Raw genomic sequence first — 26,088 nt, 5'->3', positions numbered from 1 at the left:
CCGCGACAAATCGATAGAGGTGAACGTTTACTGACAGTCGTCACCTTTGCCTTTGGGTTCGGCTGTTTCGACTCTTCAAAGATGGGCCACTGTCGGTGACGCTACCCTGCCTTCGGACGCCCCGGCCCTATCCGCGAGAACCAACAATAAGCGATGAAAAAAATCAACTTACCAACTCGAATTTCCAGCACTGGTTCAGCCAAAACGCTTGCCACACCCTTCCGGAAGGTTTCGGATTTGGTTGAATCACTATTTGAAGGATTTTTCCACCTAAAAAAATCACTTTTGATCACGGCACTCAAAGGCCCCGTTCCCACTTTTCTGTGTTGTCACTCTCTTTTGTGCAAAAATAAACTGCTAGCCAGAACGCAGCCAGCTCGCGGTTGACGTTTTCTTTTTTTACTTTTTGTGACGCCGCCGGTCAATGAGAGTCTAATAGAGGTGTGGAAGAAGATACTTCGTGTGCGTGAGATCCGTGTCTGGTGCAAAACATGTCACTACTACAAGCAAAGCGAGCTCCCATAAGAACGCGTGTCAAATAGTGACGTCACTATTTGTGTTTACATTTTTCTCTCCTTACTAAGGCCTGGGACACACTGGTGGTGCTCGTACCATGGTACAAGTTGTCAAGAAAATTATTCCAAGGCTGTCTTGAATGAAGAAAATTATCAGTATGGAACTCATTTCAAGATAATTGTACCATGGTACGAATACCACCAGTCTGTCCAAGGCTTAATACACAGCCATCTCTTCTTCTTCCTCACCTGTAATATACTCTCATTGGCCGCCGGTCATTTTTTTGTGGTTGCGTGGGTAAGAGTGACAAATGAAAATAGATTGTTCTAAATATGTATTGTGGATTTACCAGGCCCCTGGCATCAATGAAATTTATCGTAGCCAACATCTAACTGTCTTATACAGTCATGACTCGCTGATTGGGGGCTTAATAGTTGGGTGGCTTTTTAGTTGGGGCCCCGTTAGTTGAGCTGTCAGCCAACTAAAAAGTACCTGGATGTCATAATTCAATGTCAAACTGAAAATGACAACCAATCTGTAATTCCGAGGGGCGAGCTAATGAGTTTTTGGTTTCTTAAACTTTACTGATAATCGTGAAGAATTTCTATTTCATATTTCTTAAAAAAAAAGAATATGTACAATTACTTAGAAACAAATGCAAAACATCGGCAATCTTTATTTTGTCGATCATTGAAAGTGTTTTGTGCTTGCTTTTGGTCCGGGTGGTTTCAAAAACATCTATATTTTCACTTCACCGACTGAAAATGGGTGAAAATAATTATTTCTCGCATTGGCCATATATGTATCTTGCAAAACGTATCAGTTTTGCTCTAAATGTAAAACAAATTGAAAAAAATTCCTTTTTGCTTCCAACCTAAACATGATTTTTAAAAAACAATGCGCACGCCCCTTGTGCTGCTGTCACTTCACCCAACTAGCGAATCGAATTCGTTGGTTGGGTGGAGGTTGTGGCTCAACGAGCGGGTTCCGACTGTACTCATATTCGTGCAAATTGAAACGAGCGTGTAATCAACAAACGCAGCTTTTGTTTGATGTGAGCCACACACGAAATCACATTCACAATGCGTGTTTGTTGGGTTGCTTTATTCAACTAATCGCATGCTCCCCCGGATAAAAAATTACCATTCATTACATGGTAAATATTATTAACATATGACTGGTTTTATTGTTCACAATAAAACACATAGTAGATATATTGTTACTTTTTACAATAGAAATCAAGCCCATATAGTTCGTACAATAAGTGAACATTAGCTTTATTAGTGACTAATTGATTCGATTGTTTTTCAATAGTTCTATAATAATTTAAAGTTACTGTCAGTAAAAATTAATTTAAGTTGTTTTTAAATAGATGCAAAAGTGCTTGCAAAGTTCTCATGGACTTTTTATCAAAAAAAAGTTTATTTCTCAATTGCACTTAAAAACAATTGATAACAAATAAATAACAATAAATATTATTGTTGCTTGGATCATTTTTGTATAATCAAATATGTACAAAATCACTTGACATATTTTTTTATAGTTTTCGTTTTAAATTTGAGTAGGGTATTTTAGCCAATAGTGGACCCCTTACCTATAGTGGACCCCCTTATATTTTTCCTAATTTTCCTGCTTAAATCTGTTTTCACCGGTGAACTTCCACCGGGAGACGATGGATCATGTTCCTAGCCAGTAGTTACAAGTGGTGGAGCTACGCTGGAAAGCAATAATTTGATTTTTTGAACAAATTTGTAAATGTAAACAAATCTGGGGGACCACTATTGGTTAAATCCAAGGGGGTCCACTATTGTCTCCGTTTTAACATGGTAAGAGAATACGATTTATCCTATAGTGGACCCCAACAATCCTATAGTGGACCCCGGGGGGACCAGTATAGGATAATTTGAGCCAGATTTGAAATGATTATTTTATGGGAAATATAGGGTGGTTTGGTAAGGTTTTTGTGTGCAATGTGCAGGAAAGACATAGAACTTGCTGTGCAAACGTTGACAGGGGCAATTCAATTGGAATATCATACTGTTTTAACGATCAGAGCAATTTTCAGCTACTAAGGGGTCCACTATTGGTTAAAATACCCTACAGTAGATGTTTCGGTTATCGAATGTTATTCGCTAAAACTGACAGACATCAAGCCGTGTTGGCAGAGGAAGCTCTCAATGAATAACTGAGGAAGTACTTATAGAAAACTAGCCGAAAAGCAGGTTTTAGCCAAGTGAGGATGTTACGACAAGAAAAAGATGAACAATGATTTTTCTAATGTTTTCCAATAATTTAAAGGAATCTAGTAAATAGTAAACTACCATTGATAACAATATAAATACAATTAGTTTAATGGGGTCAATTGAACCGATGTTAAAATAAACATGCAATAATATTTGTTGTAATGTAAACAGATTTCGCCTTTGAAAAACCAAAGAATTCATATTTCTCGGTAACATTTTTCTCCAGCATTTACAGATACTAATGGCCACATGAATTGTGAACGATTTATGGTATGGATCATACGACCTGAGGTCTGACTTGTGATATTTGGCAGTTATTTGAAAAGATTGAAGATAGATCTTATCAACAGCTGCCAAGCAACACATACCAGACAGACATCATAGTGTTTGACTCTTATCATAAAATGTGCATATCATTCTGGCGGCCGGTAGTGCTCGTAAATGCTGGATATCAATGTTAGCGAGAAAAATAAATTCTATGGATTTTCAAAAGCGAAAACTGCTTACAAATAACAACAAATATTATTTTATTTTTATTGTAACAACGATTCATTTGACGCCATTCAATTAATTGTATTTGTATTGTAAGAACAATGAAAAAACATTAAGATATATTGTTTTCTTTTGAAAATTGCCCTAAAAATGTCTCATAAAAACACAATACATTCTATTGTTTTTCGCGAAAAAGTGTATGAAAATTTTCTCAAAATTTTATGGTTAAGATACATAACGTCCACCATTTTTTATTGTAAAAGTGCCATAGTATAGTACAATAGGGGTGATGGTGAGTGTGCCGTGTAAATTACAATACGTTTAATGGTGAATATTTTTCGAAAAAATGGTGCTGTTAGAATAAAATTTATCGTATTTTTATGATATTTTTTATCAGGGCTCTTACCGTACATTAATATTAAAGCGAATTTGAAGTGTTTTGTGATCATAAGAGGTGAAAAAACAGTGGGGTGACATGGCTGTCAAACTCGGTACATCGCCGCTCCACCCAACATCATTTTTGGTACGGCGCGTTTTGGTACCCACTTTCTGGTCCTTGTTCCTGATTTTCGGGTGTGTTGCTAGTGCTTATTTCAGAAATTATACATTTCAAACGAAAACGTTGTTTTTGATGATAGTTTCTCTTTCCTTATCACTTTGCAAGATATTATATGTAGCAGCGAAGCAGTGTCGATGTTTCCAGCGCATTTTTCCATGAATTAAGCAATCAAAACAAAAATATTGGACGCCATGTTGAATTGAATGCTGGGTAGATGATTCGGGCCCTTCGTCATCCCCCTGTGAAAAAATGATTCCAAAAACTGATCAACAAACCACAACAAACGTTAAACAAAAAATATTGTTGATGTTTTCGCATTTGACAGTGGGCGCTATTTACTAGCGCCCAGGACATCCTGTCTACCATGATTCCAATGCATTGATATAGGCCGTGTCAGGGGCCTGGGGATTTACCCAAGGATTTACCGGCTACTCTTGCGGCTACTGGGAGAGACGAACCAGCCAAGGGCTGAAAGTCTCTCTAATAAAGACAAATCAATCAATCAATCTTGCGGCTACTAGTATTTATTCCACCGGTTACTGTCCAGATATTGTGGATTTACTGGCTACACTGAACGAAAACCCCCGCCATGAATTGAATGATTTTTGCTTCATCCGAGCCCCATGCCTATTTTCAGACATGATTCGGATGATTTTCAGTTGATCCAGCTTCTGTCAAAATAAAAACAACTTGAATGATGACAATCCCAAAAAAGGATGATTTTCATTGCTTTTTAGAAAGTCAATTTATGAGTGATTTTCATTCGCTTTCCTGTTTCATATGATTTGGGGTGTGTTTTTAATTTAAATTAAAAAGTTAAAAGTTAAAAAACTAAATAAATACACCATATTATTTTTAATAGGGTTATCTATTCATCAGTACATTTCAGTTGAAATTATAAGACCTCTCTATATAAATATTTGATGTGTGTAATTATGTCATATAAATCCTGCACTGTTGTAAACGTCTAGGGCTCTGTTCGATCCGATACAGGGAAATCGGAAAATGAGAAGATTTTTCTTTGGCGGTCCAAGCAAGTATCCTGTAAATAAGTCATTCCATCTATAATGTTTGAAAAGTCTTTTAGTAAACGAAGAAAGCTAAAATAATTCATTCTTACCTTTCGTGATATGACTGACACCAGTATTTTCTCCAGAATTTTCAAAAAGATTTCTCCGGCAAACTCTAACATCTTTCAACTCCGCCATGTCTTTTTTATCAACAAATGACGAATTGATTTGAAGTTGAATGATTTTCTGTATGGGACACAGACGAGAACACTGTCAGATGGTTTTGAGATGAACATCAATCACAACAAACCCTAAGTAAAAAATCATTTAGAAACCGTGTCGTATAAAATCTCATAACAGGATGATTTCAATTATACAAGACGAAGAAAAATCATCCTGCTGTGCAATCATTCAAAATTCAGATTCTGTGGATCTGTATCGCATTGAATGACAAAATATTCTTTACACGGTCGGGGTTTTCGTTCAGTGTATGTACTTGTATTCTACCGGTCGCTTCAGTATGACCTCCAAAGTAGCCGTCTCGATATAGCCTTTCCAGTACACTTGGTGTACGAGAAAGGCAAAAATGCTTAACGGATCTTCGACTGAGCATGAATAGATTACCTGAACAGATGCTGTGAATGCACCATGTCTAAGACCATACCGCACCACATATTGTCATACATTTTTAAAGATCGATATTTAATAATAAAAATAAAAACATATTCATATCGCAATTAGTACGTCTGGAAACAATATGTATCTTCAAGGGTTCATTCAAATATTACGTAACGCTAAGGGGGGAGGGAGGGGGTCCGGCGCTGCGTTACGCTTCATACAAAGTTTTAAAATTTCCCATACAAAAGTTGTTACGTGGGGGAGGGAGGGGGTCCAAAATTGGCAAATTCAGTGTTACGTAATATTTGAATAAACCCCAATAAGGACCATCACTTTTTGGCCGTATTCGATACAAGTTTTCTCACCGTGCGATAAAAATACTGACAGCGAAATCAGAATGGAGAATAAATTAAGTAGGAGGAGACAGTGAGCAAACGTCAAACAGGAGCAAAAACGAAATTGATGACCAGAAAATGCAAGATGGTGGCCTGAAATTCAATATGGCGGCTGTTTCATGGAATTTACGGTTATAGGACCATGTAAAATGGGTATATTTGGTATGGGGACGATGTCCGGAGTCCAAAAGTGGTGACCAGAAAGTCCAAGACGGCGGCTCGAAATCCAAAATGGGAGTCCATAATTCAAGAAGGCGGGTTTTTATGGAGTTTTTTAGCGAAGGCTACTTTATCAAGAAGACAGCGATCTCTGTTATTTTCCCATACCAATGGCAAGAGTCACCGACGGCACCGCCGCCTGTTGAGCGTTGTATAAAAGTGTAATAGTGTACATATTGGTGCAAGTATGAATCACTATCATGAATAGTGCCACCTTCATCCGTGCTGGCGCTGCTAACAGTGACTCCCGATTTTCAGCAGTGCTGCAAGTCTTCTTGATAAAGTGGTCTTCAGTTTTAGACTCTAAAACCATGCAAAAATGGTTATATTTGCTTTGGGGAAAATGTCCGGAGCCCAAAAACAACGACCAAATATCCAAGTCGGCGACCTAAAATCCAAGCTGGCGCACCAAAATTCAAGATGGCTGCTGCTCGTTATCAGGAGGCAGTCAGTAGTGTTCTCCAATAAGATAGATCAAATGGAAGATTTCGAATGTAATGAAAGCAGCTTCCTTTAAGCATTTTAGGGATTTATTGCGCTAAACAGATTTATATGAAACAAATGAAACTTTGTTACAACTGTCGATATTTTCTTTGAAACATTCAAACATAAACGGTAATTATGCTTCCGATGCTCAAAACAATATAATTATTCGTAAGCTAACTCAGAGATTGTCTTATATAAACCTGTTATGTATCTTAAAATTACGTGTTAAAATTTATCGTTAATACATGGAATAAACAGTTACAAGCTGAACACATTTATGATAAGGTGCAACCGTGTTACTTGGTTACTCATGCTCGAGGAACACTATTGCCTTATTCTTGAAGGTCTTCCTCGTCGTTAAATTCTTGCTCACCATCGGCGTACTCGTCAGCCGTAGCCTCCTGATACTGCTGGTACTCGGAGATCAGATCGTTCAGATTCGACTCCGCCTCGGTGAACTCCATTTCGTCCATGCCTTCGCCGGTGTACCAGTGGAGGAAGGCTTTGCGCCGGAACATGGCAGTGAACTGCTCGGAGACGCGCTTGAATATCTCCTGAATGGCCGTTGAATTACCGATGAAAGTGGCCGACATTTTGAGCCCACGAGGCGGAATATCGCAAACGGCGACCTTCACGTTGTTCGGGATCCACTCCACGAAGTAGCTGCTGTTTTTGCTCTGGACGTTCATCATCTGTTGGTCGACTTCCTTCATCGATACGAGACCTGAAATTGATTCGTTGGTAGAACGTTTTGTAAAACTATCGATAACCCTTCTTCTCATATCTTTGCTCAGTTAGGGTGTTCCTAATATGACCTGTAAGAGTACGGCCGTTACAAATTAACAACGGGAGGGTAGGTATGAGAATTATAAGCCCAGGAATGGCTAACGGCCTTCTTCCGATGAATTCTGGACTTGGAAACCCAAGTTTATCATGACTAACCTCGGAAGATGGCGGCACATGTCAGGTACCGTCCGTGCCGGGGATCGCATGCCGTCATCATGTTCTTCGCATCGAACATCTGCGCGGTCAGCTCGGAGACGCTCTCCATGCGGTATTGCCGGGAGCCCTTGGCTGTGAGCGGGGCAAAACCGGGCATGAAGAAGTGCAGCCGCGGAAAAGGAACCATATTGACGGCAAGTTTACGAAGATCGGCATTCAGCTGACCTGGGAATCGGAAACACGTTGTCACACCGGACATGGTGAGCTAGAATGTGGAAAATGACTGCATAAATCGTCGCCATTCTCAACCAGCGATGAGTCACACCACCTATAGAGTTCCGCCTTTACTCCAATATAGTATACCATATGTACAATCCCAGATATCCAACTACAAACTACTTTTAATGTCTAACTTCCACCTGTACCATTACTTACCGAAACGAGATGATTGAGATCACCGTACGTCGGCGAACTAAGTTTCAATGTTCGGAAACAGATATCGTACAACGCTTCATTATCAATACAGAAGGTCCCATCTGTGTTTTCCACGAGCTGGTGAATGGACAAGACGGCATTGTACGGCTCCACGACAGTATCCGAAACCTTTCAGTTTTAAGGGAATATAACAAAATGAGCATACAGTTCGACAATATCTGATGAATCACAACAACACTGACCTTAGGAGACGGGAAAACCGAAAACGAGTTGATAATCCTGTCCGGATACTCTTCTCGGATCTTCGAAACCAGCAGTGTACCCATTCCGGATCCGCTGCCACCGCCGAGGGAATGTGCTAGCTGGAAACCCTGCAGGCAATCGCAGGTTTCCGCCTCCTTCCGTACCACATCCAGAACGGAGTCGACCAGTTCGGCCCCCTCTGTGTAGTGACCTTTGGCCCAGTTGTTACCTAACGGATCGAACCGAGTTATTCCTGTTTGTTTCAAATTTTCTATGAACTATATAACTCACCCGCCCCTGATTGACCGAAGACGAAACTGTCCGGTCGGAACAAATTTCCGTAAGGCGACTGACGGATCGAATCCATGGTGCCCGGTTCCAAATCAACCAGAACGGCACGTGGAACGTATCGGTATGCGTTGGCTTCCTCGTAGTATACCTCGATGCGCTCCAACTGGAGATCGTTGTTGCCTATGTACATACCGTCCGGGCTGATGCCATGTTCGTCCGATATGGTTTCCCAGAACTGTACGAGAGTGAATAAGCAAACGCTGTCAATTTGTATAAAAGTTTTTAACCCAGTTATTGATATTTATTCAGAGATATTCTGAGAGAATCGAACAACATCAGGGAGTCCACTCATAACTTAAAATAAAATTCCCTGAGTTTTCCAGGTTTGTCCAGGGGAAATTGTGAATGTTTCTAATTAAAAAAACCGAAATTCCTTTTTCCATGGAGGATGGATCCATCCAAAATTATTCAAAGTTCCTTCATGAATGTCACATAGCGATAGTTTTCCGATATTTCTCTTGGAATTCCGCACGGAATATAGCCCGTAACTGCTCCCAGGATTCCATGAGGTTTTCAGAGTTCTTCATTGGTTGTCCTTAATACATATTTCCTCTCGGGATTACTCTTAGAACTTTCTTCCAAAATGTCTCATTTCATCTCAGATTTTTTTTCTCTCTAAAGGTGCTGTCGAGATTTCTTCAATAAGACTTTGCGGAGTTTCTCGTATGATTTCACTTAGATTTGTTGAGTTTTATACTCAGTGGGAACTATCACCACCTGCGGGCGTGTTTTTAAGGATCACAACTCAGTCGGAATATTCCCACCTGACGTCAAACTCCTTATTAAACTCAGTGGATGCTTTCCAACCTGAGGACAGGTTCTATTGCATGAAGGCTGTGGAAGTCGCTGGGAAAATCTTTCCTATTAGCGTGATTCCAGTGGATAAAGAGAAAGGAAAATGTCCTTCTCTCTTGCCCTCTCGGATCCGCTGGTAAACCAAAACAAGCAAGTTAATTCTAACACTCTCGGATACTTATTCAAAACGACATATCAACATAGGATTTGCGTGTATTATAGGGAATCGCGCCACTTGGGCGGTGGCTTCTATTTTCGTCTGTTTTCCACTTTAACTCAGTCAAATTTGAACCAATTGACACAATTTTTGGAATGCAGTGAGATAGGTATAGTATCTACCCGTGCACAACATTTCAAGTCAATTTGTTCAAAATTGACTGAGTTATAGTGGAAAACAGACGAATATAGAAGCCACCGCCCAAGTAGCGCGATACCCTACGTCGTTTTGAAAAAGTATCCGAGCACTGCTTTTATTCTGGATCTAAAACCACCTCCAGTATACACCGGAGTATACCAACGTGGTACAAGGAAGATCAGTGACTACATTCCTCCATACCACTACCCTACTATCTAACTCTTACATGGTCCATTAGTGATGCGTACGCTGTCCACACTCGCAGTTGTTAGTTATCACTCTCTACCGCCATGTACAGCCCTATATATATATTAGAGTGGGTCATCGTTGTATGGAGAAACTTTAAATTTGATCGTATCAACCCGGAACAAATCTTTTTCAATCTATATTAGCGACCAAAATAACTGTGCAAAATTTGGGAGCGATTGGTTGCGTCCCCGTATTCCGCATTGCGATTGAAATTTGTATGGATACTAGCTGTACCCGGCAAACTTTGTCTTGCCTACTGCGTTATTTGACGTTTCAGGTCCAAGTCTCCGTTCGAAGCGTATGAAAACCCGATTTTCAAAAAATCTTAATTTATTCATGTTTTTTTGTCTCATAAACCTTCCTTGGGTGAAAACTAACAGAACAAATCAAAGACGACCCAAATCTGACGTTTCGTTCTCAAGTTATGCGCGGTCCCACGTATGCCACTGCATTTTTATATATATAGATTAGTATGGGAAATAGTACTTTTTTGCATTTTACTCATAAGTTGAATTCTTTTGTCTAATCCCATGTAACCAATGACGTTAAAGTATAGTCTAAGATATGCTGAAAAACTTTGCCCAAGACCGCAAAGTGATCCGACGCTTGTAAAAAAAGTTATTCGCCTGGTAACTTAGGCCAAAAATTGAGATTTTATTATTGATGTTATTCCTTTACATGTTAAATGTTAACCCTCAAAGCCCCTGGACAAACTTCATTTTTTTAATCGTCTGATACTCAGGATCTGTAAAATATAAAAATAAACGGTTTTCACTATGATCGATGGGAAGAGTTGTACTTCATGTAAAAGTAGTTGTCAAACCGAAAGTCCATGTTTGAACCTGTTTTTGCACCGGAAATAAGTGTTCCCTGGTGCAATATTTTGGCGAGTCGTCTATGAATCTGGTATTTTATAATAATTCTGACATCTTTAACAACTTGAAATGGTAGGCCAACGCAAGTACACAATGCTGAGGCTGCTTTCTAGCATTAGTTGCATCCTAAACTTGGTCCCAGGAGTGTACTTCCGGTAGGACTCCCTAAGACCCAATTTCGTGATCATAATCATTTTGCACCTGAAAAGATGATTTTAGAAGTTTGGTGTCTATGAAGAATTTGTTTCGTATATTTGAGCCCTTATTTTAAAAGCATAACTCATGTGATTAATCCACCTAAAATTCAAACACGGGTCATACTTTTAGCCATCGAATTATTACTAGATCATTGCATACTTTTAGGCGTTTACCGGTTTCTGCCCCAATTTACAAAATTGATTCTAATTTGTAAAAGCATGCTTCGCTAAGAAATTAAAGGCCAGATGTAGGTTCCACTTCGATTGATCTACCGATAATTAACAGCTAATTATTGAAAAAGTAGCCAAAAGGCAGCTGTAGAACATATTTCCAAACATAGCACCAGGGAACACTTATTTCCGGTGCAAAATCAGGTTCAAGCATGGACTTCCGGTTTGACAACTACCCTTGCATGAAGTACAACTCTTCCCATCGATCATAGTGAAGAACACTTATTTTTATATTTTACAGATCCTGAGTATCAGCCGATTAAAAATAAAAAGTTTGTCCTGGGGCTCTGAGGGTTAAGCACCACCGGGCAAGCTGTACGTTATAACTTTTTTCACAAGTGTCGAATCACTTTGCGATCTCCGGCAAAGTTTTGACGTAGGACTACGTCTCTCTTTTCTATACCGGGTGTCATTCTAAATTTTCAGAAATCGGCCGCGTTACGTTTGAAGTGGAGATTTTGAGCGTTAATAACTCAGCCATTTCTTGTTGATTTTTCAAAATTTTGGCTCCAATCGATTGCAAATCTTTACACCAATTATGTCACATATTAACATTTGCTGATTTTCAATAACAAACTATTAAAAAATTGGGAAAAGTAAACCCATGTTTATTCCAGCCAATCACGAACGAGCACATTTTGGATGCTCCCGTCGAATATAAAAGCTACTGCTTCTTCGCATCTTCCCTCATTTGTCTTTGTCGTCTCGAGGTGAACGCATCGAACGAGAGCTGCCGACTTTCTTCGTTTGCGTTTTCGCTCATTATTCTTTGACGGCCGTGTCGGCTCGGTGGCGGTGGTTGTCGGCAAGGGTGCTGTTGCACATTCGCCTTCTAACCGTCTAACGTGGCAGACCAAGGAAGGAATACTTTTCATCGATTGCTCGGCGGTGGTGGCAGAGGCAGCAGCAAAATCCACCAAAGAAAGATCCGCCACAACCAATGTGCGAGTTGCGTCGCTTTTCCTCGGGGCTCGGTCCTTTCACGGATTGATTGACGGTGGCGCATTGCTGATAGCATCAGGAAGAATATCCAGGTCAGCAAGCGGCGGGCCAATTTTCGACGGCGTTCAGCATTCAACACGGGGAAATCTAACACGCATTGCGTGGCATGATAAATTCATGTCAATTTTTTGTCTGAAATCGTCCAATATTCAAACGGGTCTTTTCAGGACCATAGAAAATTATTCCTCAAGAATTGTGAATCAGATAATTATTTCATTCCATCGCTCTGTAAAAGTGTGGTGCAACCGAAAAGTGAAAAATGGTATGCTTGGTGGCCCGCAACAATAATGATGTCGGCCACTTATGATTCCACCAGGAATTTAGCAACGCTTTATCCTATCCAGACCATTTTTGTGAAACATTGTTGAATTTAACCATTTTTCGAATTAAAATAATCTAAATCTTCCAATATTTTGGTTACTTTATTCATTTTTCGGTTGATTAACCGTTTCAAGCGTCTGGTGCATACGGGGCGGGACATGCAAACGAAATAAACTGGGAAGCCAGCCGAATGGGAGGAGCTTCATCTGCCAATCTAGGGACACAAATGCTGTTCCCCCTGATTTCTTTCGTCATTTTCGTTGGATCAGTCAGGCAGGGTGGATGTCACTTCCACAGCTGTGCAGTGACACATCAACCCAGCCGCAACTCTCGGCTATCGTGCGGACAGCACCAGGAATCTCATCCATGGCAGAAAGCGGCGTACCAGTTTTCGGTGGCATCCTGTATTTAACAAGGAGAAAACCAACACGCATTGCGTGACATAATGTTTTCATGCCATTTCGTTCCTAAAATCGTCAATTAATCAAAGGACCAAAAATTAAAGATTGAATTCCGGCCACTAATCGTTCCACCCAGAATTCAGCAACGCATTGTCCTATCAGAATCATTTTTCGTGAAACATTGGGGAGCGTCCAGAAATAACGTCACGTTTAAAGGGGGGGGGGGGGGGGTCAGCAAAGTGTGATGACCCATACAAAAATTTCAGAGGTCCCATGCAAAACGTGTGACATAGGGATGAGGAGGGGTTGAAAATGACTAATTGTTATGTGCCGTAATTTAAGGACGATCCCTTGTTTAATTCTAGCATTTTTCGAATTAAAATGATCTAAATCTTTTTATATTTTGATAACTTTATTTGTTAAATGAAAATTTCTCTCATTTCTTGGTTGAAAATCGTTTGAAGCGTCTGAAGCATGCGGGGCGGGTCATGCAATCGAAATAAACTAGAAAGCCAGCTGAATGGGAGGAGCTACATCTGCTAATCTAGGGGCATAAAAGCTGTTCTCTCTGATTTCTTTCGTCATTTTCGTTGGATCAGTCAGGGAGGGTGGAGGTGGATCACGTCATCTGCGACGAGTGATAGCACCAAGAATCTCATCCACTGATCACGGCTGCGGTGGGCCTGGCAATGGAAGTTACCTCCGCAGCTGCGTACCTGCGCACCAACCTAGCGAGGGCTCTCGACTATCTATCTGATAGAACCAGGAATCTCAATCTCGGCAGCAGGCGGCGGCAGTTTTCGATGGCTTCCCGCATTCATTTGTGGATAATTTTCAATTGTCTTTCTAAAATCAACCGTTATTTGAACGGACCTTTTCAGGACCAGAGAAAATTATTCCTTAAGAGTTATATGAATCGGATAATTTTCGGATATATTCCAACGAAATAACCCTTGAACTAGTCAACATCTTTCCAAGTAACCGAACTAGCTGAACAACAGCTTATTGAGCTAAAGTTAGCTTAATAATGATTTGTTTTACTCTTATCTGCAAAAATGTTTGTTGGGTTATGAATGCGTTCAGCGAAAGCGATCACACAACAACTTTACTCAACACATCAGTCCTCCATTTGTATTATCATAACAACAAATATTGTATTATGGAAATATAAAAGTCGGAATCTCGTTCCATCCTTTGTCCTACGTCAACATTGCGGTTATGTCTCAGACATTACCCACTCCTAGTTTTTTTCGGCATATCCTAGACTATACTTCAACGTCATTAGTTAGATCGTTTTAGACGAAAAATTTCAATTTATGAGAAAAATGCAAAAAAGCACGTTTTCCCATACTAAATTCCATACAAATTTCAATCGCAATGCGGAATACGGGGAAGCAACCAATCGCTCCCAAATTTTGCACAGTTGTTTTGGACGCTAAAAGGAATCGAAAAAGCTTTGTTCCAAAAAATCGACTTTGTTGACCCAGTCTAATATATATATATACGTTCGTCTTTGGCTACCTGTCTCCGTCGGTGATCCCGCGCGCGCGAGTTGGATTTCGATGTTCGTCTGTCAAATGGGGATAGGGGAAGCTAGAACGAAATGCCCTACTGAAAACATACTTGAAAATTGCACATTCAACAAGATTCCTTCGAAATTTCTCCGGGGTGTTTCTTATAAGGAATTTCGTAAGTTATTCCGGGAAACATTCTGAAGAGAACCCGTGGAAAAATCCCTGCAAGAACTCTGGAAGTACCTGTTAAAGAAATCCCTAAAGGAGTATCCAGAATCTCGGGGCAATTTTCGGTAGACTCTGGGAATAATGCAGAGCAAAAGTGTAAAAAAATAATCTCAGGTGAATCACTGCAAGAAACTGTGCTTTAATAGCAGCCTGGCTATCTGAACAGAAGTATATAACTTTGCCATTATGTGCTGCTGAAGTGCTGATTGCACTCCGCACGTAAGAGCAAAGATATCGGTCTGAAAAACGGTGCAGTGACTACCAAGTGAACAAGACTGATGCAGCCTTAGCTCACGAGAACAAACACCAGCACCTGCTCGTCCTTCGAGAAGGGAGCCATCAGTGTAACATACGATGCCGTCTGAAATCCCGAGCAGAGGCAAAAAGCTCAATAATAGCATATTTTGATATGGACAACAAAACGTGATATTTGTTTGTTTGAGATAAGAGGTAAAAGTACTGAAAACAATATCTCAAATTTACTCCTGGAACATCATCATCATAGCACATTTAGCTCTTGGTAAGATCTAACCAATAGCAGTGAGCTATTTGATTGATCTTCAAATATCATATTTTGCTATTGGTTAGATCGTTCAAGAACAAATTTTTGCTATTATTTTCAGTACTTTTATCTCAAACAAACCAATATCACATATTGATCGTCAGTACTTGAACTCTGCCCGGGATACTTCTCTCCAGATACATATCTAGATGTCCACTCTTCCCGGGAAGGGAATTTCGTGGAAAATGTCCTATATGGAAAATTACGAGCAAATGTAAGATCACTTGGAGCAAGGACAATTTTGTCCCAATTCACCAAAAGTGGAAACAACGAGGTGTGTGTTGATGTGTGGTTCACAGGAGTTTCCTCTAGTAGACCGAGTACCCGTAGACGGTAAGTGCAAGAAAGTGCTTCTTGTTTGAGATGAATGTGTAGTGGGGAAGAGTCAAAGAGAACTTCGAGTGCTGCCGTGGGAGTTGAAGAGAACGCTCCAGACATCGCCATTAAGCACATCCTTTGGAGATGGCCTAACTTTGATTGGACCGTTCTCACTTCGCCCTTTTGCCGCCACACAAGACATCCATAGGCCAATATTGGCTGAACAACAGTTGTGTAGATCCATTTCATATACTTGGGTTTTAGACCCCAAGTTGTACCAAAGGTTCGCCGGCATTGCCCGAAGGCCATACAAGCTTTCTTGATTCTGAACTCAATATGAGGTGTCCAGGAAAGCTTGGAATCAAGAATGACTCCAGCGTACTTTACCTGTTAGGTCACATTGATTTCACAATCAAAGAGACGCAAAGGTTTTGCTTTTCCGTGAAAAGAACAATAGATGTTTATTGAGAATAGGATTTGGAACGACGGATATCTCCGGAGGAAAAGACTTGAATTCACAATAAACGTTTATTTTACGTCTGAACAGCTTGAGCACTTCAAAAGAACTGGTTAGGAAATTTTCCTAACAATCTATGTAACCAAGGGCGCTGCTAAGGGTTGCAACCGTTACCGATTGCCTACTTCAACAATGTTTTACTCGGATTTATCGAAAGGCCATATTGGCGACACCAACCCTCAACTACCTAAAGAGCGTTTTGCATCAGGTCGAAAAGGGTGCTGATGCACATACCGACTAACAATGTTAGGTAGTTGTCGGCAAAACCATAAGTAGGAAAACCGCTATTATTGAGTTGCCTCAATAGCGTATCTGCTACGAGATTCCACAAAAGTGGTGATAAGACTCCCCCTTGGGGGCATCCACAAACACTCAATTTCCTAATCGCCGCTTGACGCAATGTCGGTTTTTGAGCATTTGGTAAATCCAATCGGAAATCATTGGAGATAAACTATGACCCCGTGCGGCTTCCAATATGGCATCGAAAGGCACGTTGTCAAAGGCACCCTCGATATCTAAGAAAACACCCAAGCAGGATTGCTTTTGAGCGAATGCCTTCTCGATATCGTAAACAACTTTGTTTAAAAGAGTCACAGTGGACTTTCCAGATTAGTAAGCATGTTGGTTCACATGAAGAGGCACGTTGGCCAGATGAACATCACGGATGTGATGATCGACAATGAGTTCTAAGCATTTCAGAAGAAAAGAGGTCAAACTGATAGGTCGGAAACTCTTTGCTTCTTCATACGACGCACGACCCACTTTCGGAATAAACTTCACAGTAATATCCCGCCAGGACTTGGGAATATACCCTGTAGTAAAACTGCAAACAAGTATTTTTTTCAAAACATGTTTGAAATGATCAAATCCCTTCTGAAGCAAAATAGGATAAATCCCATCTGCCCCAGGAGATTTGAAAGGAGCAAAGCTATTAAGTGCCCACTCAATCGATTCTATAGTTACAATACTCCGAGCCGAAGCCAGGGAATCGTAACTACAAGAAAAGACATCAGGTTCATCCGAAGATGTAATATCCACACATCCAGGGAAGTGTGTGATGAGTAAGCATTCCAGCACTTCCTTTTCACAGGAAGTCAGATCGCCATTTGGCAAACGAAGTTCGTTCACGCGGAAATCCTTAGATTTCGCAAGGATTTTATTTAACCGACTGACTTCACTCAAACTGGAAACATTTGTACAAAGGTTTTTCCAGCCGGATCGTTCAGCAGACCGGAGAGCTTTCCTGTAGGCCTTGCGAGCCGACCTGAAAGCCTTCGAACCAGCCGAACGTCGTCTGTTCCAACTCTTTCTACATTGTTTCCTGAGTTTCGCCAGATCAGAGTTCCACCAAGGGGTTCCTCTTGTGATCTTCACAGACCGTAGAGGGCATGCTTCTTCAAAAGCTTCCATGATGAAGGTCGTTGTAGTATCAACGGCATCATCTAAATCACTTGGAGTGTCAATGGATGGTGAGTATCTATGAAATTTGGCCGCAACCAAATCAGTAAAAAGATCCCAGTTTGTTGACCGGGGATTCCTGAAACGCAATGTTTGCGAAGTAACATTTTAATGTTCAAAAAAAGATGTAGCGATGGTCAGATAAAGATTCTTCATCTGACACATGCCAATTGGTCAGCTCGTGACTAATTCTACTAGAGCAAAGCGTTTTGTCTAACACTTCCTCTCTAGCAGATACCATGAAGGTTGGGCGGTTGCCTATGTTAAGTAATGCAAGGTCTGTACTACTTAAGTACTCCATCAAACTGGAGCCTCTCAAGTTAATGTCTGAGCTGCCCCAGATGATATGGTGAGCATTGGCATCACTGCCAACAATTAGCGGAAGGCCTTTTGAAGTACAGTATGCGATGACTTGTTTGAAAGCATCCGTAGGGGATGGTTCATCATGCGGTAAATAAACCGAACAATAGACGTATTTCCTGTTTCCAACAGATACATCAATTGTGATAGCACATACATCTCTGGTGGTTAGTTCAGAGATGAGTGTAGCAACTATTGCGTTGTTGACAAGCACACAGGCTCGTGGCATGACACGTGAGTTTGCCATTTCATGTTTACTGAAAGTAGCAAACACCGGGTTCACAAGGTTTCCTAGACAGAAATTCCCCTTACGGAAGTAAGGTTTTTGGACCAAGGTCACTTGGGCTGAACCATTTTGCATAAGTCTGCAAAGATTGATTGATGCTGTTCTTTTATGCTGAAGATTGATCTGAGCTATCCTAACCGTAGCCACTACCCAAACTAGGCAAGATTAAACTCTTCGCAACAACAGCACAACAAAGAACAGCAGCAACAAAACCAGATCGGTATCGATTGGAAAACGCCAAAGGCGAGGATATACAGAATACACTGTGTAAATCGCATAATGCGAAACCATATAGGTGAAAATTTAAACTAATTAACAACATCTTCATAATCCCGCCCTTATTTAGCCTCAAGTGAGACTAAAGAAGGGCAGCCGATTGTCTCGGAGAAACACAAGGTCCACTGCACCATTGCTCCGGTTAGCGCAGTAAGGGCAACATACTGTGGAGGGCGCCCTGGTGCTCCACAGGCTCCGTTTGCGGTTAGGTTTTTATTAGACCCCCCTAGCCATTCATTCCTAGGTACGGTAAGCATGAAGCCGCATCACACCATGAATTAGGGGTCACCTGTTGGTGGACTCTTACCACCGGAACAGGCGGTCCGTAGTGTTGTTCTTAGCCAATCGAGACAATCGCTACCGACACTACACAGCTATCTAGGCTGATCGAGAAAAGAAGTTAATATTGACAGGGCTGTTACAAAATTTCCAAAATATTATCCGCGAAATACGCGACTTGGAAAACAAATCCGCGACATGAACATAAATATTCAAATTTCAGATTACACCAGATAATGTCATGTATTTAAGAATAGTTTCGTTAACCCTCTAAAGTTTTCAAAGACAGTAATGTAAAGTGGGAAAGCCTATACATACGACATTTTAAACTAAGGTATGCACACAGCAAAATCTAGCCACCGCATTTTGGATAGAAATTTCTCTATTTTCAACGAATCGTGGCAATCTCTGGCGCAAATGAAAGCTTATTGTGTAAGGAATCGAAAAATATTTACTTCGGGATATATTTTGACATTGTATTTAAAATAGAGTCAAGGGAACAAGAAGTCCTCGAAAAGTTTTTGCACAAACGTGCTGAAAATCTGACAATGTACATTAAAGCGACCGTCCCCGCAGACCTAAGTTAGCTTTCAAGTATTCGGTTCTATACATCATTACAACCTGGAAAGGTTGCAGATCAACTTAAGAGCAAGAAAAAATCGAAGTTTGGCAAGAAATACATAGTTTGGTCAACAATATGAATTTGTGGTTTGAAAAACCGAACTTTTAGAAATACATGTACAGCAAATCATCTTTTTCACTACGGGAAATGTCGGGAAAAATTGCTGACACCCCTTATTCAAAAGCTTAGATATTGTGTATTGATTTGAATTGATTTTTGTCCCCTGTTTTTGGCGGAGAATGCTTGCGTTTGTATGCAGAAAACTATGTAGAAATTGTACTGCATTTTTCCAAAAAACGTAAAATCTCATACACTTCAAAACTCAACCCAATTGAAAAATATTGAGTAACCGTGAATTGGAACCTTCAAAAAATGTCAAGAACGACAGCTTTCATCGAAAAATAAGATTGATTTTGACACAAAGGTGGTAGAAATGTCTTGGCATGCGGTCGAAGGTACTGTGCAAAACTTTACGGAAGGACTCAAGCTCAAAACTCGAGATGACGGATATAACAAGTCAAATCAGCAATGTCTTGATGTTGATTTAAAGTAAATTTATGCTTTTTTACGATGAATTGCTTTTGGTTTGGGAATAAGTTGGAATGAATTATTACTGCTTGATTTTCTTTGGCCAGATTTTGCTGTGCGCATACCTTATATACTGAACATTTTTGATTGATTTTTTTTATTAATACCAAATTTTTCGTTAATCTGTTTGTGAATTTAATTGAATTTTATAGAAAGTGCATTGAGGTTTCCAAAGATTAACGAACAATCATCTCCCTAGTTTGTCGGGTAAAGATCATTGCGTCCAGATTTTAGGATTCTTGTGATATACCCTTTTGCTAAGAAGTTTGCAAGTTATATCAGTAATATGTTTATCACTGAGATGAGATACCTTGGTATAGACTGATTTTCAGACCAACTATTATTTATGAATGGAGATCCTGAGTTACAGTGTGATTCTCCCATTCTAGTGAAACTAGCTTTATAATGCCAACCACGTTCTTGGAGGATAAGATCCATATGTTAGCAGGTCCAAGATGGGCTTGCCGAGAACTTTGAACGATGGGTAAGTTAACTGTAATAGCAGAGGATGTGTTTTGATGTTTATCTCTCCTCGTCACTGCCGTCGGGCGCATAAATGTCACATGTTACATTTCGACATTTTGTAGGTTTTTATGTCAAACGTCATATTTTCATACGTATTTTTGAAATTTTCTGTCAACATATGGATTTTTATGTATTTGGATAGTTGAATTGCGTTGACGTCAATCAAATGCGACAATAGTCAAAGTTTATTTTAGAACTTCAGATGTGTTTGTTTCGTGTTTTTCTATTGTAACATGTGACATTTATGCATCCGAGGGTAGGTCACAGAAGCGATAATTTGAGGTTTGGATTGCTACGTAGATGGTATTTGCAGGGTCAATGACCAGTTATTAGACCGGTGCAGATATTGAGATCCCTTTTATTGAAACCTGAAGGTCCCATTAGACATGACAAATATTTGGTCAAACAAGCCCAACAAATGACCAAAACAACGTGAACCATGGCAACCTTGGATGAATGTTTGACTTCAATGGCAAATATTGGGTATAATGACAAACAGTCTAATGGCACCTTAATAGTTGTTGGGTTTTCTTGGGGTTTATAGTGACGAGCCTTTTGGATTGGTTCATATGGGAAGTGCATTCCAGTTGGACTTGATTTGACTGACCATAATTTGTTTAGTTTTGTTTTTACAGAGCACTCTGAGATCCCGTAGAAAGGCTCAGGGCCAAGGAACAACCATACCTTGCTCCAGAAACAAGTAGCACGATAATTTGGCTTAATTTGATCAGGCTATTAGAAAAATAAGACAACCAACTAGTAGCCTTTTCAGATTAATTTCTATATGTGCTCGGAAAAATTCAAGTAAACTGAAAGGTCAATGGCCAACATTGTATTCTAAGGATCTTATTCTTATTCTTAGATATGACGAAGCAACGCCTCGAATTTTCAAGGGCACAAATCTGAAGAACCGCACGGTGTGCATCGTGTGGCAGGCACAAAGTTACTCTATGCCCAAGGAAATCAAGGAAATTTCCATTATGAAAAGTTCCAGGACTGACCGGGAATCACACCTGTCATGTTCATGCTGAATAATCAAGGCTTTACAACTGTGGCTGTAGAGGCCCTAACTTCTACGTTTATCGAAGTGTGGTTTTTAATCATAAACTTATTGGGAAATAGAAATGAAAAGTGAGTTTTGGAAATAATTCTGTTGATTGGATTCTTTCAACATTCAAAAATTAGAAGTTTTGGGAAAAAATCATTACTGAATCCCGAAATCAAAATGGTTTTACTCATATTTTGTAATCCCCATATAATATAGAAAGACATTATAAATTATTATAAAGAGTTAATTCAATCGATAGTTTGGATATCAAATTTGTCAAAAGCTTCTATTGTTACTGAATTTACAAAATTGAACTGAATGATGAAAATTCGATAAACTGACATGAAGAGTTTACAAGTAAAGCTATGATCGAAGACGATTCGACTTCGGGCTAAAAGTCTAGATAATAAAGATAAAAAAAAATCAAGCTAAGATCGCCTATGTTTTTACGAAATCGATGAAGTTCAACAAAATCGCACGAATTCAAATTTGAAAAATCATCTGTTCGCTATAACTTATTTTATTTAAAATTGAAATATCTTAGAGCCAAGTTTTTAAAACAGTTTGGGCCAAGAAGCCCGATATTACAAGATATCCTAGAAATGAGCCTATAGATACAGAACAAAAAACTTAATGTTGGCCGAATTTTCGAGTTATAAGGAAAATGTTTTCAGAAAACTACCATCTCAAGTAATTGTAAAGATAGTACTTAACTCTTCATATTGTTTATCCTTTGTAGCCATAAGATTGTTTTAACCTTCCGTAACTCGCGCGGTTGCCTAGCTGCGTCAGCACCACGCTAATGTTGAGAACAAAAAGCGAGATTTTTTCATCGTGTTGTACAAAATACAACAGCGCGATCGCTCGAGGGTTAATAAAATAAGAGATGAACCAGCCTACGGCTGAAAATCTCTGTAATAAAGAAATAATAATAATTCAATAAAATAGCGCGACCTTTTCTTCGCAAAAATTCGTAATATCTGATGTCATTCAATTTAAAAAAAAAACTTAAGACTTTTTCGAGAAGTTGTAACTTCCAATTAATTGTATTCAAATAGTAATTGGATAAGCTTATTATTTTGCAGCTGCAAAAGATAACGTTTGACAGAAGCTGCAAAGAAAGCTGAAATTGAGAGCAATTTAAAACAGCTTTAAAATAAATTACATCTAGGTATATTTGCTGGAATGCGACTGCGACGCGGTTTTAAATTGTTCAAAGCCATACAGATAGCCATTCACGAAATGCGCGACTAAATTCAGACAAATCCGCGAAAATCGCGACCAAATTTGAAGGATCCGCGAAATCCGCGCGGTTGGCCACCACCGCCAGCACCACGCAAATGCTGAATACGAAAAGTGAGATTATTTCAACGTGTTGTACAAAATACAGCAGCGCGATCACTTGAGGGTTAACCCTATCCCGCCCATGACATCTTTTTGTCTTTAAAAATATTTTTTGTTACTTTTGCTTAAAACAGTAGAACAAAATCTTATTCTCTATGCACAAATTATTATCCAAGGCCACAGGCATTTGGAGAACTTTATTTCAACATTTTTCTTGATAAAAGCGTTCAAAGCACAAGATTCTTTATTTGATAATCCGTAAAAATCATTTTCCGAACCACTTTTCTACAAATCCATTACAATTAGAGACAAGTTGGTTCCAAAAACTATGAACTTCTACGCCTCCATGATTCGAGATTGGGATGCAAGTAACGATTACATTGGAAAATTACTCGTTTTTTTGCACGCCATATGCCCAGCGGTGCGCATATGTGCATAGATGTGCATCATTCATATTGCATCAAATTAAAGGTTTACTTACATGTTTCCGTTCTTTTCAACGTTTGACTACGCTAATAAATAGTAAATCTGTTAGGAAACTATTTTTATTTCATTCCATGAAGATAATTATGTCATTAGTTAAGTCGTGAATTTTTTTTTGTAGTTAAAATAGCCTTTTTTTGTAGTTAAAATAGCCTTTCGTGGCATCTTTCTTTAACAAAAACATCGAATTTGTATGCGCATACTTAGTGTTATGCCATAGAATAAAGAAAAACATGTGAAATTATGATAAACGATTAATTTTCCTTTGTAAACTTTGTTACACAATTGTGTTGTTTAACTTTCCTTAACCTGATACAAAGTTGTAAAACTGACCGGCTTACGTACGATTAATAAATTACAAATTACAAAAACATTCATAAATCTTAGATACAAGAGTTCAGTGAATTCAATTAGGTTTTTTCAACTCATTGCATAAAAATTACAAATGACCGAACGAACAAAAATTCGCACCACCACTGTACGAAAGCTCTCCGCACGTTTTGACAGCTGTCCGCCCTCTTTCTCTCAGCGGCCACAGTGAACAAGAAGCTGGCCCACACAGAGGTGACGTCATTGATCTTCGCTTGTTGCCCTCTTCCCCTCGCCCACAAAACGACGACTTTCTACGACGTTTGTTTTGATTCTCATTCGTTCATCGGCAGATGCCGCCTCCTTCAATCCCAGCCCGGGAGGGCAAAGCTCCGGCTCCGTGGCATCAGGCGAGAAGAGAAACCAGAGAAAAATAAACCCAACCAGCGAAAAGTGAGGTTGGAATATGAAATGTCTGTCGAAGGTCGTCAATAATCGTAATTGGATTGATTGAAATTAATGTTTTTGCTTGAATATCTATGATGTCATATGATTTTCCTAAATCTTCCCCCCGAACCTTGAGTGTACCGTTCGACGTAACAAAGTAGTCATGGGGTTTCGCAAGAGCAAGCGGAGAAAACGGTAAAAACAGCCACGAAACAGTTCCCATGCTTGCTGCGACATCATTCCCAAATTGGGAGGGTTTCACTTTACCTTGGATCCAATCTGGTTTCCGCATTGACCCACTTGCAGATGCACGATTTCTCTCATGTTGGAACTACAGGAACGATACTTTGAACTTTTTAATCAATGATTTTCACTGGCTTTGCACTAAACAAACACTTGTTTTCGTCGTGACCGATCGATTCTCTCTGATTTTTCACAACTTTTCACACCACCACCGTTCAGCTGCCGCTTGCTGGTCCAGTTCAGTTGGCTTTACAACGAAGAATGGAATTTCTTCCAGAAGTGCGTGTTTCTTCGAGTCGTTTCTCGATGGTGTTGGTAAAAGGCGGGTTTGTGTTGAGCATGAGCTTTCGGCAGGGTGGTATGGGTGGTACAGAAAGTAGTCAAAATTTTGAACACTTTTTTTTCTATCCACTTGGAGGGGGCGACACCAGTAATCTGAAGCTGAAAATCCCGTACGACTAAATATCACACTGAAAACAAAGTACCGACTTCGGTAATTTATTTTTGCAATTTCTCATCGTAATAGGCTGTTTTATCAATAGAGTTAATAAACTATAGAGGACGAATGTCGCTGCTGTTCCCTTTGTTCTCGTTCGCAAACATCCCGGGTATCTATCTGTCAAATTGCATATTTCGCTTTGACACTTATATCCCTCCCTATCTTCGCCAGCAAGAGATGTTGCGGCGCCGATGCCAGCGACATTCTTCCTCTATAGTTTATTGCCTCTATTGTTTTACCTCACGCAATTTTGCCAGGAAACGGCCTACTTTCCGACACCAAATTAGCAGTGCTGTAATGGATCATTACAGCACTGATTTGCGTTGCGTAATGAACCATTACAGCACTGTTTTTAGTTTTGATCAACTTCTTGATGCTTTCTGGACGCAGTTTTGAAAAATGGTGCCAACCTGAGACGAGACTCGCGAAGAGGAAAAAACGCAACGTCAAGTGTAGCTCAAATGCAGCTGTCAGTTGTAGCCCGTTTGATTACGTTACCTAAAACGATGAAAGTATTGCTATCCAAGATAAATTATGATAGCAAAATTCACTCCGAACAACATTTTCTTCTGTTGTGCTGTCAAAAATATTGTAAATTGTAAAATAAATAAAACAAAATATTCCAATGCTTTCTTTGCTTGGCGACGCTAAAATTCACCTAAACATAATTTTGTGCGTGAGTGGGATTCATTCACACTGCATGTAAGATGATGCGGTCACGTACGTGTTTGAACCACCAGCCCAAAATATAATGTCAACACAGAAAGGAAGAAGAAAAAAATAACAAACTGTTGAAAAACAAGACCGTCTTCGCGAGTCTTGTCTCAGGTCGAAAGTGACAGTCCGCCAGACTCTAATTATAGGGACTCTACTTAGACTTTGCTGTGATAAATTTCGTCGTACTCATATGAACTTATCCACGATGACGTCACACGCCCACTGACAGCATGCTGTGAAACGGTAACTGCGGGCCGTGTTTACTAAAATCATTGCTCACATCTTGCATCCGGCGAGATCCGGTGAACATCCAGTGAACTTTCGGTCGCTGGATGTTCATGAATATGTCATTTTTTGTAAACATTGCCCGCAGTTACAGAAGAAAATAAGAAGCAATCCAAAGGAAAAAGAAGACCGTGGATAAGTCCATTTCGCTTTCGATTTCGCTGTCAATCTCAGTCGCAGGGTTTTTGCAACTCGCCCGATAATGTGACAGTTTTCGCCGGCCGTCTCAATGTTTACCATCAAGG

At 39.8% G+C, this 26,088-nt stretch overlaps 2 protein-coding genes across 2 annotated transcripts in view; both read right to left on the bottom strand.

The window, feature by feature from the left end:
* Positions 1 to 343, bottom strand: part of LOC109414593 (GTP-binding protein 2) — a 52,272-nt gene extending 51,929 nt beyond the window's left edge. Inside the window, exon 1 of the mRNA XM_029867707.2 lies at positions 173 to 343. The gene's annotated coding sequence lies outside the window, so the exon portion shown is untranslated. The remainder of the gene's footprint in view (positions 1 to 172) is intronic.
* A 6,221-nt stretch (positions 344 to 6,564) lies between these two features.
* On the bottom strand, positions 6,565 to 24,801 carry LOC115264211 (tubulin beta chain). Its single transcript, XM_029867710.2, has 6 exons — positions 24,367 to 24,801; positions 8,450 to 8,684; positions 8,158 to 8,387; positions 7,916 to 8,083; positions 7,481 to 7,745; positions 6,565 to 7,262 (listed from the first exon to the last, which is right to left on the bottom strand). The coding sequence occupies exons 1-6, from the start codon at positions 24,421 to 24,423 to the stop codon at positions 6,871 to 6,873; spliced, it is 1,347 nt and encodes a 448-aa protein (XP_029723570.2). The 5' UTR covers positions 24,424 to 24,801; the 3' UTR covers positions 6,565 to 6,870.
* Between the last annotated feature and the right edge of the window lie 1,287 nt (positions 24,802 to 26,088).

The sequence above is a fragment of the Aedes albopictus genome, chromosome 1 (genome assembly GCF_035046485.1).
Source record: "Aedes albopictus strain Foshan chromosome 1, AalbF5, whole genome shotgun sequence".
Classification (NCBI taxonomy): Eukaryota; Metazoa; Arthropoda; class Insecta; order Diptera; family Culicidae; genus Aedes; species Aedes albopictus.
The sequence above is the reverse complement of the archived record's forward strand: the minus strand, read 5'-3'. Positions and strand labels throughout refer to the sequence as shown.